Source organism: Wyeomyia smithii, chromosome 2 (genome assembly GCF_029784165.1).
Source record: "Wyeomyia smithii strain HCP4-BCI-WySm-NY-G18 chromosome 2, ASM2978416v1, whole genome shotgun sequence".
In the NCBI taxonomy this organism is placed as follows: Eukaryota; Metazoa; Arthropoda; class Insecta; order Diptera; family Culicidae; genus Wyeomyia; species Wyeomyia smithii.
The window spans coordinates 27995609-28011726 of record NC_073695.1 but is presented as its reverse complement, the minus strand read 5'-3'; the positions used below and the strand labels follow the sequence as shown (position 1 = coordinate 28011726).

At 40.6% G+C, this 16118-nt stretch overlaps 1 protein-coding gene across 4 annotated transcripts in view; it reads left to right on the top strand.

Moving 5' to 3' along the window:
• The window catches only part of LOC129722356 (calmodulin-binding transcription activator 1), a 511905-nt gene that overhangs the window by 472612 nt on the left and 23175 nt on the right, over positions 1-16118 (top strand). For 3 of the 4 annotated variants that reach the window (XM_055675739.1, XM_055675736.1, XM_055675735.1), the window contains exons 11-21: positions 10488-11469; positions 11527-11732; positions 11795-12064; positions 12119-12891; positions 13011-13136; positions 13197-13429; positions 13859-14086; positions 15055-15122; positions 15189-15358; positions 15414-15616; positions 15674-16097. In XM_055675739.1, the coding sequence (XP_055531714.1) occupies positions 10488-11469; positions 11527-11732; positions 11795-12064; positions 12119-12891; positions 13011-13136; positions 13197-13429; positions 13859-14086; positions 15055-15122; positions 15189-15358; positions 15414-15616; positions 15674-16097 (3683 nt within the window). The remainder of the gene's footprint in view (positions 1-10487; positions 11470-11526; positions 11733-11794; positions 12065-12118; positions 12892-13010; positions 13137-13196; positions 13430-13858; positions 14087-15054; positions 15123-15188; positions 15359-15413; positions 15617-15673; positions 16098-16118) is intronic. The other variant, XM_055675738.1, reaches the window with a different exon arrangement.

Below are 16118 nucleotides of genomic sequence, written 5' to 3'. Positions count from 1 at the left end.
TGACCAGAGAGTCCTCATGACTTTCCTTCCTTTGGGTTGCTTTAATGAATCCGTTTTACGTCACCCTGCTCGATGCTGTGTAGTAAACCCTTCCTTTTTGCCGTTGTACATTGTTTCCGAAGCTGTCTTCAGCAAAAATGTTTCATCAATCATTTTCCAGTTTATATAAGTCACGGTGTTGTGATTTGTGATGAATTTTAGTGCAATAATTAAACAAACATAAGAGATAAAAATAAACCTTCTTCGATGAAATTGTGTGTTTTGTTATAGCAAACATCATTATGAAACATTAGAAAGTCGTTTTCCGATCTCTAGACATCATCCCGGTTGTGAAATTGCCTATTTTTTGTATGCCTGAAAAGCCCATATTAAAAAAATACCAATATGGTATCAAAGATGACTAGAACAAAATACCTAACTTCCAGTTTTGCCTTTCTACTAGAGAGGTATAGCAATCACTGGAAAAACCGATGGTATAAAAGTTGTCCCAATGGCCGAATGTCATATACCACTCGACTTCTTTCGACGAACTGAGCATTTTCTGTATGTATTTGTGTATGTGTGTATGTGTGTGTGTGTATGTGCAACTTTTTTTTTCACTCACTTTTCTCAGAGATGACTGGACCGATTTTCATAAAATTAATTGCAAATGAAAGGTCTAGTTGCGCCATAGGTTGCTATTGAGTTTCATTGTAATCGGATTTTTAGTTTAGAGGTTATGTATCAAAATGTAAAAATCACGAAACATCAATATCTCAGAAACCACAAAACCGATTTCAATAAAACTGGTTTCAAATGATTGGACTGTCTCCAGAACCCTTAACTTTCGAATTTCGTTATGATTGAACATATGGTTCAAAAGTTATGTAAAAAAAAGTCATCCTGAGTTTGTTTAAACTCACTCATTTTTCTCAGTGATGGCTGAACCGATTTTCACAAAATTAGTGGCAAATGATAGGTCTAGTTGCCCCATAGGTTGCTATTGAATTTCATTGCAATCGGATTGTAACTGTGTTATTACTTTTCCAGTTATGTTTAAAAATGTGAAATCCAGCTATGAAAAGAAACATATTCTGATGACTACTTGGGCTCACTCACTTTTCTCAGGGAGGGTTGACCCAATTTCCACAAAATTAGTATCAAATGAAAGGTCTAGCTGCCTCATAACACTCTCTTGAATTTTGCTGTAATCTGAATGTAACTTCGTCTGTAATGTATCGAAATGTGAAAATCACTAAACTCCATTATCTTAGAAACTACACAACAGATTTGAACAATATTGATATCGAATGAACGGGATAGTTAAGGGTTAACTGATGAATTATGATTGAACACGTGGTTTCAAAGTTTGGCTCCCCCAAACGTTCCCTTTTCTTTTGATTGTAATCAAACTTAAGCAACCGTTATGTTTTAATTTGTAAAACAACGAAAGTCTAGTATTACAAGACTTATTTGAACATATGTCATTCAAACGAGTAATCTCTCAAACTTACAAATAACAAACTTCATAAAAATTTGATATACTGTTCCAAAGTTTTGTAAAGAAAAGAATTTCAAAGGCTATTCAACACTACAGCTGCTTTGATCAATATATATGGCCTCAACATGATTTACATGTGGTATCGTACTATTTGAATGTTCCCGGTATCGCTCGTGATTAAATTGTTCGAAATTAAGAGTCATTTCTCATATTTCGCTATTTCTGAAGCACTAACATTACGTAAAATTTCATATTTTATACTTTAATTACAACATCAATATTTTAGAACCCAAAGAGTGAATATACCTTTTTGGATTTAAGCATTCATGTAAATCTATTTTTACAAATAATAAGTTTGAATGAGAAAGGCTGAGCCTGACCGCTAGGTGGATTAATTTAGGTTTTTCATACATTTTGCCCACGACACCTCTACAACGGTTAGTGCTGCCATCTGATGATTAAAATGCACATGAAACTGATTATTAGCAAAATCGATTCATCGTGCATAATCCGCCATAAATGAAAACTAGATGAAAACTAGCACCGTATAAGGATATTGAAAGTTAGATGGCAGGGGCATACAAGGATATTGAAAAAGATTACTTCGCCTTTCGCCACCTTGTCACCTTGCGGCGACAGACCGATTATCGATCCAGTGCCGAATCCAGAATACGTCGCCATGTCACGGGTTGCTATCTTCCAGTCGCTTCTAACACCTATCGAGTTTCCTTCTAAATATAGTGTTTGAAACTCGTTTATCTGGTATTCTACCTACATGCCCAGCTCAATGCAGTCTGCTGTGTTTCATCTGCTTAACTATATCTGCCGATTTGTATGCCTGGCACACTTCATGGTTCATGACCATTTTTCAATTTGCTGCCAGGGATTGACCGCAGATTCTAAGCTCAAAAACACCAAGAGCTCGCTGATCAGCTTCTTTGAGTGTTCATGCTTCAAGGCCACGAAGCACCACCAGGAGAATCGGATTTGCAGGCTGCGGAACTTCAGTTGGTTACGTAATCCGTATTCTCCTACTTATCTATCGGGTAAGCTCAGAGTTTATGCCCCATCTACCACTCTACAGTTTATGCCAATGATGTCGATATCGTTCGCAAAACCTAGGAGCATGTGAGACTTTGTGACGATAATTATTTTGTTGGAAAATCATGTTCGATTATTATTTGCCATAACTTGTTTCTCTTAACTGAGTCGTACGCTGCCCTGAAGTCTATGAGCAGATAGTTAGTCTGTCAGTTGAAATCTCGAAACTTATCGAGGATTTGTCGCAGGGTAAACATTTGACCCGTAGGGAAACGTCCCCGTTGAAAACCACCTCCAAGTTGGAATTCGATTTCAATACACTGGACAGCCGAGTGCGGATCTTGCATAACACGAGATCAACGTTTGGCCCTCTGAACGAACTTACGTCTGTAATGTTCGATCTGTGAACAGGGCATACCATATTCCTGCATCCAGATGTGCTTCAGTATATTCCAGCGTGAAAAATAAATCCTCCAGCGAAATTGATAAACTTCAGGCCATTATTGTTCGTAGTAGAGTGAAGGTCAATTACGGCGGAGAAGAAACCTTCCTGCCCGACCTACGCATTTGCATCTCTTTTCAAGAAGATCATAGAACTCCTCCTTCTCGATAACGAGTTTATCATTGGCCGGTGCGTACACTTTGATTAGGCTCTAATTGAAGAATTTTCCCTTGATTTTCAACACGCATATACCCGACTCCTCTTTCTGCTTTACCGCCACCACTGTAGTAGAAGTGTACCTAAATGAAGTGTCCGCAATAGGACTGCTACCCAGGATTCAAGTTTTCCTGTTTTCGGCCACCGCACCTCCTCGATAGCTTCGACCTCCACATTCACTTTACGTAGCTCTCTAGCCAGGTTATCTGCGCGTGACTGTTCGAATAGATTCCTTATATTCCAAGTTTTCAACAATCGTAGCCGTTTTCGGATGGCCCAGGTCCATGCCGATTATTCCGTTCCGTATTATTATCTGGATTGTTCGTAGTAATTCATATTGGGTATGCCCCCTTACTAGAGCTGTGGAATCTAATCTTGCGATGGGGCTACCGTCCTAGATATAGCTGGTGAGGCACCGCATTTCATGACTCAGCCGCTCGCTCCGGGTCACACTCTGTTGTACGCCGCCCCTCACATGGGAACACAGCCGCCTTCCCAGTCCCAGTCAGCATACGACCAAAGTTTCCAACGAAAGTTGGTTACCAGATCTCTGATAAGGTTACTCGTATCCCGGTCGGCATCTCGTGGAGGTTGGGATAAGAGTTGCTGAACAGGGGTGGAGTACCACAATAGGGTCTCAAGTAATACGTATACAGCCATTTTCCAACCGTATGTTGTCTAAAACAAAAATTATAAAAAAATGACTTCACAGAATACCCTTTTTGTCCACTTTTAAATGATACACGCAAAATTTTTCCTTATTACTTTAAAAGCAATAATGCAAAACGCTCCCTTTGGTAACAAATCTGTTACTTGAAAAGCAATAATGTTCTTCTCCAGTCAAACAACAGCCTGTCATATCCGGACTACTTCGTGATTAGGGCGAAACTAGATACGAAAACAAGCAAGGATTCGCCCTTATCACGAAGTAGTCCGGAGTTTTACACATGTTACGGCAGTACAACTATCTGATCTGCCGTAATCTCGCAGACTGACGTAAGCGAAATTTTTTCAAATGTGGGGTTCTTATGCCAATTTGTTCGTTATTCAAAGACCCATCTTTTGGCATCTTTCTTTTAGTTGTAACTAATTCGTACGTTGCATAAAATCAAGAAAACAAAATGACGTATGCACCATTTCAATACAAAAGTAACAAGTAACCCGTTCGTTTTTGGGCCGTATTGAAATACTGATCAAATGGATGTACGTCAAAATGTTATATCACGGCAGTGATTTTGGTCGTTACGATCACACGAAAAATTTTCACCTGTCGAAAAATGCTCCTTTTTTCATCTCCAGTCAACAAACAACATATACTGTCGCATGTGTTGCACATGTTACTAGTTTCTTATGTCCGCAATTCATCCGGTGTGCGTGTATAAGTTTTTTCGTTGTACGCATACGGAGTAGAGAAAAATATGACAAGAGCTGCCAAGCATCATTTTGCCCCGTCATACTGTATACAAACGTTAATGATTTTAAACTTCATATGTAGCTTAAAGTCACATCACGAACTGTAAACTGCGTTTGAGGAAAACACCAACATTTGCGTTCTTTCAATTCTGGTCACACGGTATTACATATTTCCATTTCGAGTTAACACTGGGGAACGAAACATATATATATATATATATATATATATATATATATATATATATATATATATATATATATATATATATATATATATATATATATATATATATATATATATATATATATATATATATATATATATATATATATATATATATATATATATATATATATATATTTTTTTTTTTTTTTTTTTTTCCTGTATGGACTTCCTCACTGCGACCAGAATCGTAGATCTATTGTGAGATATGCCCGGGTGTCTGCTGTATCCCGCACTTCTGTTAATTGCAATACCTCTATTGAGAAGTGGCATGCTTATTATTATTTTTATGTCAGTGCTCGTGTGTAATGTACTACCCTTCCTTTTTTACACGCTTACTGTTCTCCTATACCGAGCCTCCTTCCTCCTGCCAAATATTGCCAATTATAATTCCCTGGAGAAGTTTCGTCGTGCGTCCTTCTGGCCAGTTTTATTGATAAGAGGGACTTATTTTTTGTTAAGAGGAAGTCACGCAAACTGCCCATAATTCAAAAATTGGCTAATATGCCATTTTTACCAAAATCGAGAAAACAGTTTCTGGTGTGTACCATACCCTAAACAAGGTCCCTACGGAAGCCGATTGTCAAAAAATGCATTTGGGAAGGCAGCAAACGTGAAACAATTTTGGCTAATATCCAATATCCAATTTGAACCTGTGGCATGTTCACGAACCAGTGTATAATTACTGAACTGTGTTTCTTCTAACTTTCGAAAGTGTGTTGTAGCTTGGTGGTTACTGGCGACAGGTGAGCGATCGTAAGGCCATTGCATCAAATTTGACTTTTTCACGAAGAATATTCGATGCTACAAGAATTTATTTGTTGTACTGCGAAACCCAGTGATCAAAACATGTGACTGTTTCCTTCTGTCATGAATCTTTACATTTAAAAAAATGATATTCAGCTCTTTGATTAGGAGTAATATTGATAAAGAGAAGGTTCAGATTTCATTTTGGATTTGATGAGAAAAAATAGGAAAGGATTGTGAGATTACCATGAATAATAATATTTTCGTTATATTATTATATTGCCGCACGTAACAATTGTCTCGTCGTCCTTTTCATCCTCACTTGTGCTTCCGTGTTGTTTTATTGAAATTAAAACCATTTGCATCACCAACGAGTACGATATAATTCACATCGTATGGATATTAGCCGAATTGCACACCGTTTTGTCAACTGACCTTTCGTTTATAATTGAAAAAAACGGCTACTGTGTTAAAAATACGTGGCGGATGGATTTTTTCTACAGATTTCTCTGTTTCAACTCAACGGCAAGGTTCCAGCATATATGAAGGGTGATATACTCAATAAAAAAGTTGTCATGATCAGTCAAAATATGTTGTACCGACAAAAAACTCTCAAATGCGTTTTTCTCAATTTGATGTCTATGGCATATTAGCCAATTTTTGGACTATGGGCAGCAAAGGTATTTGTAGATTTCAGCGTAAAGGAAGGGTAACTGGTGGGGAGCCTGAGAATAAACTCATGCTTAAGTCCTTTTTGACATCGGATGGCCTGGTTCTACTAAGATTCGAACCCACGACCATCCGCTTGACAAAGCGGACTCTGTAACCTTGCGGCTACGCAGCTCCCCCATATATTTTGTTACTTTTTGGTTATTACTTTTTGTGTCTCATGCGCGGTCATAAGACACAAAAAGTAATAAAAATTTAATTAAAAGTAACCAAATCTTCCCCGTTTGTGTTGGGTGTACCGTTCAGGATAGAGGACCATACTTAAATGACGTAGCATTCAAGGGGGGAGGGGGGATATCATCGTTTTGTGACAAATTGAGCAAGAGGGGGAGGAAGGCGTTGGATTAAAACCGACGTAGCATTTATTTTAAGAGACCGAATTTTTATAGAAAAAATGTATACCAAAAATACACTAGAAAATTGCGTAAAGTTTTGCAGCGAAAGCTGTTAAAATCTTTCTATCTGTGGCATTTTGAAATCTTCTACATAAACAATCGCTTGGATTTCCAAACACACAATCTGTTTTAAAAATAAAAATCGTCGTTTCTTAACATCTTTCCTTTTCGTACCAAAACACAAACATTAACGAAACAGACATTAATCCAGAACGTTTTTTTCAGAGGGGTAAAAGTTTTGTGACCAAATGCTGCGAGGGAGGAGGAGGGGTTTGAAAATCATGAAAAAAACGCTACGTCATTTGAGTATGTTTTCTAAGAGATTTGTTGTTAAGAACTTATTCGGTAATTCGGTAATAACTGTACCGAATCCAATATTCAATGTATCGCAAGATGTTGTTATGTACAAGATTTTTAGGCTATAAAGTTAATAACATCCATTTTTCTATTAGGGGCCATCCACATACCACGTGGACAGATTTTTAACGATTTGGAAAAAAATACCGAAAATTGCCGATACGCGTAATCGTTGTATGGTGTGCGTAACAGTTGTCATAGTAATAATATCTCTTGAAGATTTTTCATCATAAAGGTAGGCGTGCATTTGTTTTATTATACACTAAAGTCGCTTTTTACGCGGGGGATACGTGCCGCGTAAAAAAAAACGCGTAAATTCCGGAATCCGCGTAAAAAAACCGCGTAAATTTCGGAATCAGCGTAAAAAAACCGCGTGAATTTCGGAATCCGCGTAAAAAATAACGGCGTAAATTCCGGAATCCGAGTAAAAAAAGCCGCGTAAAAAAGCCGCGTAAAAAAGCCGCGTAAAAAGCCGCGTAAAAAACCGCGTAAAAGCGACCTTAGTGTATTTCGAAATCTGAGAAAACAAAAAAAAAAAGAATTATGAAATATGACTGCTGTTTTATGCTGCTTTATGCTGTTTTATGTTTGTAGTTGAGAGGGTTTTCTGGCGCTTAAAAGCTTTGCTAGATATTGTCAAAATTCTTGCGCAAAGCTTCGATCTTTTGCACTGAATGTTTCACAAGGTCTTGATCATTCGCAGAAATCTGGGACGTGAAATTTCAGAATTTAAAATTTTGGTGTCGGAGTAATCCAATCATTACAGAAAGTCTCAATGGCTTCTAAATAATAGAGAGCTTCGTAGCCGCAAGGTTACAGAGTCCACTTTGATAAGCGAGGGGTCGTGGGTTCGAATTTTTGTAAAATCAGGCCATTTGATTGTCAATCGACTTTAACATGGGTTCATTCTCAGGCTCTCTACTACATACCCTTCCTTCAAGCTGAATTCTATAGTACCCTTGCTGACTTTCATCCTAACAAAAAAGTCCCTCTTATAATGAAACTGTTCTGAGTAACGTATAATAGTTCTCTTCAGGGAATTGTAATTATGACGCGGTCTTGGCTGGAGGAACGAGGTTTCGATAAGACTGCTTTCTCTTGGCATAATAAGTCCCTTCTAGAATAAACCTGGCCAGAGAGGAACGTTAGGTGTAGCCTCAGTTCAGGGAATTGTAATTTGGCGATAAAAGAGGCTCGGCGGTATAGTAGGGCAGTAAGCTTGAAATGAAAGGGTAAACTCTCACACACAAGCACGGATATAAGTAAAAAAAGCGTATCATTCACTTCAATAATGATACTGCCAATAATATGAAGTGCGGAAAACACCTGGGCAATATCACAATAGATCAAAATGTCTCTGGTCGCAGTGATGAGTCCACACAGAGGAAAAAAGATAGCTCAATAGAGCTACACCAAAGCATTAACCGACGACACGTTTAGGGCTGTCCAGTAACACGAAATATTTGTCTGCTTGTCCGCCTGCCAAAATGTCCCTTTTATCAAGCAAATTCCGGCAGTGATGTCCAGCAAAACCGAATTGGGAATGACAGGTAGCGTTGATCGCTGATGACCATGCTTTTGATTCTGTCTGATTATCGTTCGCAACAGCATCGAGGATTCGACTCATAATCCCCACTAATTGTATTCTCCTCTTCTCTCTCGAGCAGAGGAAGGAACACAGTTAAAATATTTTTTTTGCATCTTTATTGATACCTCCACTTCGAATCCAGATCTCTGCGTTTCTTTTCAACAAAACAATTGTGCACAACGGTCCCTTCTTATTATCCAAGTCTGATTTACACTCACACTCACACAATAAGGACACCGTTATGAACAGTTACTCGCCATAACATAAACCAAAACATTGATGGTTTTAAGATTTTCCAGTTTCAGTTCCAAATTTTTGAAACATTGAAATAATTTTCGAAAACGTTAGGAGTGAATGCAAGAATTAGTGACCACGTCATCAGAGCTTTTTTCTACGTTCAAACATATGTTCAAGGATCCCTGTTCACCATCTATGCCGATTTTAACTTTGTAGATTATGAGAAAGCCAGGCGAAATGTAGACAGTTGTCGAAACTGTCTACATTTCGCCTGGCTTTCTCATAATCTACAAACCCATTGCCGTTTAACAAACAACAGTTGGGTATGACTTCACTGATTCTGAAGTTTGATCTGCGTTCAATGTTATATTTTCCAAAAATCGTCTAATTGATGAATCATACCCTGGAGCGTAGACTGTAGTCCTGCCAGGGTTGCTGACTGTTTTCTTTTCAAATGCTCTTTGTTAATTGTATTGTCTAAAAGAAAGACATATTTAATTTTCTCATTCTTAATAATACACCAACATAAAGTATACAGACCAAAGTAATGCTCAGCTTTATATATGCCTTCATACGCAGAACATTTTGATGCGTTAATTGATTCTTTGTAGAAGCTGGCTAATTCACTGTTAGACGCGTTCTTTTTCCATGAACTTAGGGTAACTTAATTTGATTATTAGAAGCAGAATCTTTGTCGCGAATTGCTTGAGCAACAAATTGCTCCTGTACTTGCTTTACTTTTTTGGCTAACAGACCGTTCACCGGTCTAGGGCCGAACGAATTAGAGATGTCCAGCTTCTTCAGTCTTAGACAGCCGTTCTCCAGTCTCCCCGTACACCAGCAGATCGTGCATCTTCTTCCACCGCGCACATCCACCGCGTGCGAGGCCTACCACGGAGTCGACGGCCTCTTCCTGGTTCTCTACTGAAGATAGTTTTGGCTTGAAGATAGTTTTGGATAGTTTTAGTTGCTCCTGTACATTTCCCGAAAAAAGGTTTCGAGTTTTGGTCTGTTTTGAACAGGTATGGGCAAATATTAGATTTTTTTTTGTTTTCTTTTATCATTTTATTCAAAACGACGATTAAACAAATTTTTAACTATGAAATATTAATACTGGAGAGCTAAAACTATGATTCTTCGTGGAAACCGTTTTTAAACATAGCGTGTATGAAAGTTTCGTCAGTTCTAGTCTTTCTGCTGTCCTGTACAGATGTTTAACATTTGTGCGACTTTCATAGCGAATTGTTTATTGCCATCCCTTGTAGTGAAGAGTTAAATGAATAATTTCAAGCATACGGTCAGTGGAAATAGTTCAAACTTAGATGCTGAATTTAGCGACAATATCGAAATAGCTGAGAAGGTTACGTGATCCGACAGGTACTGAAGAAGCTGCGAAGACCAAGACATATATTTGTTGTTGATTATCGTCCTTTCAGAAATATCCTTGATGGTTTAAAATGTAAGCAACAGGTATCTTGAGGACTAATGATATCTACGAGAGTGTTCCAGGCAATTTTTTGTATTTTGCTGACCCTAACGCCGAGTTTCGAACATAAAAAGATTGAATCTAACTATCCTAAACAGCTAATCTCTGGTTTCAATTCTCCTTCCACTTCCAGTTGCAAGGATCCCCCGGCAGTCTATTAATCCTAAACGGTCAGCAGCCATCGTTCGTATGTCATCCTTCTCAGCAGCAACAATCGCAACAGCAGCAGCAGCTTCTCCAGCAGCGTAAGTCTTCAGCTGACGCTTGCAAAGATAGCAGCAGCAGTAGCAATGGCAGCCTCAGCACCAATAGCAGTATTAAAATGGAAAATTCACCGTCCGATGCTAGCCAGCATAGCTTGATCCCCAAGCAGGAAATCATGGATTCGTCTTCCTCGCCGTCATCGTTGACGCTGATGGGAGGAGTTCTTCACCATCAAGGATCTTCGCCGAATAGTGGAATGTTCGGCAACTATTCGGCTAGACGAACTCCGGCCCGGCTGGATGGCGGCAATGGTCATCATGATAATATGCCATTCTTTAACGAGACGTTAGATCTGTCCCAGGAAGATATCCAGAAGACGTTGAGCGCCAATATGCCACTTGGTCATGGTAATACAGACGCTGGTGTTGGCGGTCAGTCTGGGGTAACGCCAACTGATGACGCGATGAATGGAGAAATCAATCCAATGGATTTCATCGAAAACTGCGGCAGTCAGCAGGATGCGGTTGATGATGACGTTTTCGTTAATCTGGACGCGTTCGATATGTTGGTGGAGTTTCCCGAGTTAGAACTGGATGCTAAGAGTGGATTTTTCAATAGTAGCGATGCCGGAACGGAAACCGGAGGCGATGCGGATGATGGAGCTAGTGATTTGAGTCAGTTCAAGTTGTCCGCTGATAGTGGTATTGGGATGGGTGGTGCGGTGGGATCGCATGGTGCGAATGTTTCTACTATTACGGATTTCAGTCCGGAATGGGCCTATCCGGAGGGCGGCATTAAGGTGCTGGTTACCGGACCGTGGAGTTCCAGTTCGTCCTATACAGTATTATTCGACTCGTTCCCAGTGCCGACAACGCTGGTTCAGACGGGAGTCTTGCGGTGCTATTGTCCGGGTAGCGAAACGATCTTGTTTTTTTTTAGAATTTGAGACTAAAATATTTTTTTCACAGCACACGAAGTGGGAGTAGTTACGTTGCAGGTGGCCAGCGAGGGCTATGTGATATCGAATGCGGTTAACTTTGAGTACAAATCGCCACCCAAGTTTGAGACAAAGTGCGAGGGCAATGGGAATGACATGCTGTACAAGTTTAATCTGCTCAATCGACTGGAGTCGATCGACGAAAAGCTGCAGATTAAGGTAGAACCTGGAGAATTGGTAAACTTTGCCGGTGGTTTGAGTGTATTTTATATTTTTTCAATAATTTTTTTCCTATCAAGCCTGAAGATTCCATCCTGTTCAAGCAGGCCAACTTTGAGGACAGGCTGGTGTCGTACTGTCAGATGCTGACCGCTAAGATATGGCGTTCAGTTACACCGGGTTCGTGGATTGGAAAACACCGTGGCATGACTCTGCTGCATCTCGCATCCGCTCTTGGCTACTCAAAGCTTGTGCGTACTATGCTGACTTGGAAAGCGGAGAACTCCAATGTGATACTGGAAGCTGAGATCGATGCACTCAGCCAGGACCAGGATGGCTTTACGCCTCTGGTATGTAAATTATTCTTTCCTAAATTATGAATTTCATATTTTTATTTTCTACAGATGTGGGCGTGCTCCCGAGGCCATATTGATACCGCCATAGTTCTTTACAAGTGGAACCAGACGGCGCTGAATGTGAAGAACAACGCGCAACAATGTCCGCTTGAAGTAGCCAAAAGTAAGGGTTTCTTCGGTCTACTGGCGGAGCTTGAAAAACATGAATCGCTGCGATTGCAGAGCAAAAATTCGCATGCTCCTATCAGTTCATCCATACCGACTCTATCATCTATTACTTCGTCCTTTACTACATCTTCCACGTCCACTTCGTCTTCTGCAGCGTGCAATTCCGCGCTGGCCGCTGCCGCTTCTGGCACTTTGCCGTCTTCTTCCAGTTCTAATGCTTCCACTTCTCTAGCAAATAGTAGTAGTAGAACAACCGTGGCCGAATCCGCCCAAGAGTCCAGCAGTAGCAACGCCATAAATGACAATGATAATCAATCGGGCGCCGGAGCCGAGGCGAGTCCGGAGCATAACTTTATCAACGATCTGTTCAACTATAACGATGCGCTTAACAGTAGCAATAGCGATAGCAATAGCAACGATAACTTTGCACTTTCATCCGCCTTCAATCCGTCGCTGTCTCCGGCTGCCCTGTCACCATACGGTGATGGCAAGCACCAGGGTGGCGGATCGGCGTCACTTACCAGCAGCAATCTGCACTACGCACTCGAGAACAACAACTCCAATCCGATGCTGTCGAACGCCCTCTCGCCAAATTCCGACAGCAACCGGAGCCATGATGGGGTCTTTCTGCGTCCGGGAGCGGTGTTCTCAAGGTAGGAGTTAGGGTAAATTGGGCTTTCTATTTAGGCTATGGTAAATAAATTGAAGCTTTCGTAAAATAACATTTTAATTTGTATTTACTCTCTCAATGATTCGGCTTTTTTTTTTCTAGCGGACAAAGCCCTCCGGGAGCACGCTTGTCCAAGCGTTCATCCATCGATAGTGGCATCCACATGGAAACCAGGCCGTCTCAGAACAAGGCAGGAAAATCGTTGCGCGATATCCAGCGCATGAATAGGTAAGCGCCCGTCCGAATTCTTTGTCAAGCAATAGAGATTACAAATCCATATTCCCGCAGAGGTGATCGTAGCATGTCCCTTCCGTTGGCTTCTGGAACCGGTGCTGGTCAATCATCACCTTTCAATACAACCCATACTGGAAACACTGGTAGCAAGGGTTCTTTTGGTGGCGATTCTGAGAACTTCTCTTTATCGATTAACGACCGTACAACGGAGTCACCGTCGCAGATTTCCGGCACACTCAGTAACGCGTCCCTGCTGTCTCCGCTGCGTAAAATGGACTTCGCTCTATGTGAGTAACCAACGCTCGCTTGGACTTAGCTATTCATTCTTTTCCACAAACTCCATTCGAAAATCCGCATCAACAGAACGGCTTATTGGTTATTTCAAGTTTGACACACATAATTCTGGCACAGTTTCTTTCGGCAGTAGAAATATACTTAAAATAGCTTCAGATTGATTATACACTATACACACGAGTTGAGATTTTTCAAAAATTTTCTAGACATTTTCGCTTTTCGCGTTCCGTACAGACAAAGTGCACCCCCTATTTTTACCATCGGATAACAGAATTTGAACTTTTTACTTAAGTAGTGGCTTTTTCGCATTTTTTTTTCTGTATCTTTTCGATTGATGATGATTGAAATGAACGGTACTATTATTTCCGGAAATCGAACGACGACTCGCCTCGGTCGGGGTGTTTGCTGGGTCTCTCGTGCAGGTGAGGTATCGGCTGCCGAGACGAGTCCGATGTGCGAGGACGTCGTCGAAGCGCTGCAGGAGGATGAACGCCACCCGCAGCAATCTTCCTACGGCGGTTGTGGGTGTGGTGCGATTGGAAGTGGTAGCACCGCCGCGCATCTCCACCATCATCATCATCTTCATCAGCTGCCGGTGCAACAGCAGGACAGCGTTGAGATGAGCGTCCCGGGGGGTAGTGGGACTGTAGGTTAGTTGCTTTTTTTGTTTGTTGGTGGATTGAATTTTAGTTTTTGGTATTTTAGGTTTTTATTTTAGTTTGACTTGGGTGATCTCTTTCTTGTTTTAGTTGTTACTGATATTAATGTGTTGGTATTGCTGTGATATTCACCGTAACATTCAGTCCTTTTTTTTCATTTACCCTTTTTTTCTAGTCGAAAGCCATTGGAGACCGTTCCCCAACCACTTGTTTTTTTCTTTGTACGGTCTCATCACTGAGGCTAGAAGTATTTGATCTATTGTGATATTATAAATACCACGTGGTTTAGGAATGATCTCTTAATGATTATTGTTTTGTTGTTATATTTATTTTCGCTCCAGCCATAACTATCGTCATTAAGTTTTTTGTTTCTTATTCGAGTTTATGTATGGATGTGTTGTAAGAAACTCTTGCATTTTTGTATCTGTTCTGAAAAGACAAGCGAGGTTCGCACAATCGGGGTTTGAAGTGGGTATTATTCTGTAGATTATTCCTGCTATATTTTCTTATTATCAAATATTGTATTTGAAACTAACACTGCCAACCCGGTAAGTACACAAATGTTTGCATGAATAATTTTCTGCTCCGCTTCTGCTAGACTTTTGCATTTAAATTGATGAGAAAATGGCGCCTATGTGAAAACAAGGACTGTGTTTCAGAGACTGATAGGATGTGCTTGCATTATAACTAAAGTTTTCAACGTGTCAATAGCTCAATATATATATAATATCCACTTGAAGCACATGTTCTCATATATTATTGTCTTTTCTAGAGATGTATTTATAAAAATTTAATATAACTTGTCTAGTTTACTCAACTGCATGCTCTTTTATGTCATCGTTATAGATACTTACTCATTTTTTTAATATCTAGATGTGGTAAGACTAAACATGTTGTAGTTCGTAAAACCGATAAACCCGGAATGAAGACTCAAAACCGAACTTTTCACCTTCTTTCAGGGGAGTCGGATGTGAAAGTACTAACGCTAGCAGAGCAGATCATTGCTGCTATGCCCGAGCGGATAAAGGTAATAAACAATTAAGAAAAAAAAAGTTTGACCAACATAAAAATTTCCTCTCATTATCACCTGCAGATTGAATCCGAAGAAATCATGTCGCTGGGTAGTCCGATGCCAGAAACGCTTAGCGAGGATACATCCGGAATGAGTATTCTGACAGATTCCTTCATGGAACCACTGCTGGATTCGTTGCCCTCGTCGCAGTTCGAGGAGTTCAATTTTGAGTTCAGTGACCATAACTATCGGTGAGTTGGATTTTATTTTGAATGAAGACAAAGTTTTCATAATCGACTTGCTTAGGTATCACGATGTTGGTACACCCTGTTCGAGCCTCAGTCCAGCGTCGTCCGGGCCTCTTCAATCCCCAGCCAGCTATTCCATCCCGCAGGATCCTCCCGTGAGCTCGCCCAGTCCCCCGCCTACCACACAGGACTTTACTGAGTTTCTTCAGGCCACCAACTGCAATCCTTTCGAGAAGGACTTTTCTAATCTGAAGTTGAATGGTAATTTTTGCTCTTCCAAAATGATGATTACATTACAAGCCATCTTTTTCGACACAGAACGGGAACAGCGCGAGCTGTACGAAGCAGCCAAATGCATACAGAAGGCCTACCGTTCGTACAAGGGTCGCAAAAGTCGCATGGAGGAACAGGACAAGGAACGTTCGGCGGCAGTGGTGATTCAGAACTATTACCGCCGGTACAAGCAGTACGCTTACTATCGCCAAATGACCCAGGCGGCGGTGATTATCCAGAACGGGTACCGTTCGTACTGTGAAAACAAGCGCTTCAAGAAGTCTCAATCGTCCTCGCAGACCGGTCAAATGGGCAGGGATAGTGCGGAGGAAGCCGCCTCTTCGTCGCAGTGCATCCAAAGCTACTATAATACGTTCAAGAATGAACAGAAGCAACAGCAATCGCCTCAGCAACAGCAGCAGAACAATCAGGGCGTCCTGAAGGAACCCAGTCCATCCGGTCCGCTGAAGTAAGTTTGCCAGATTTGCGA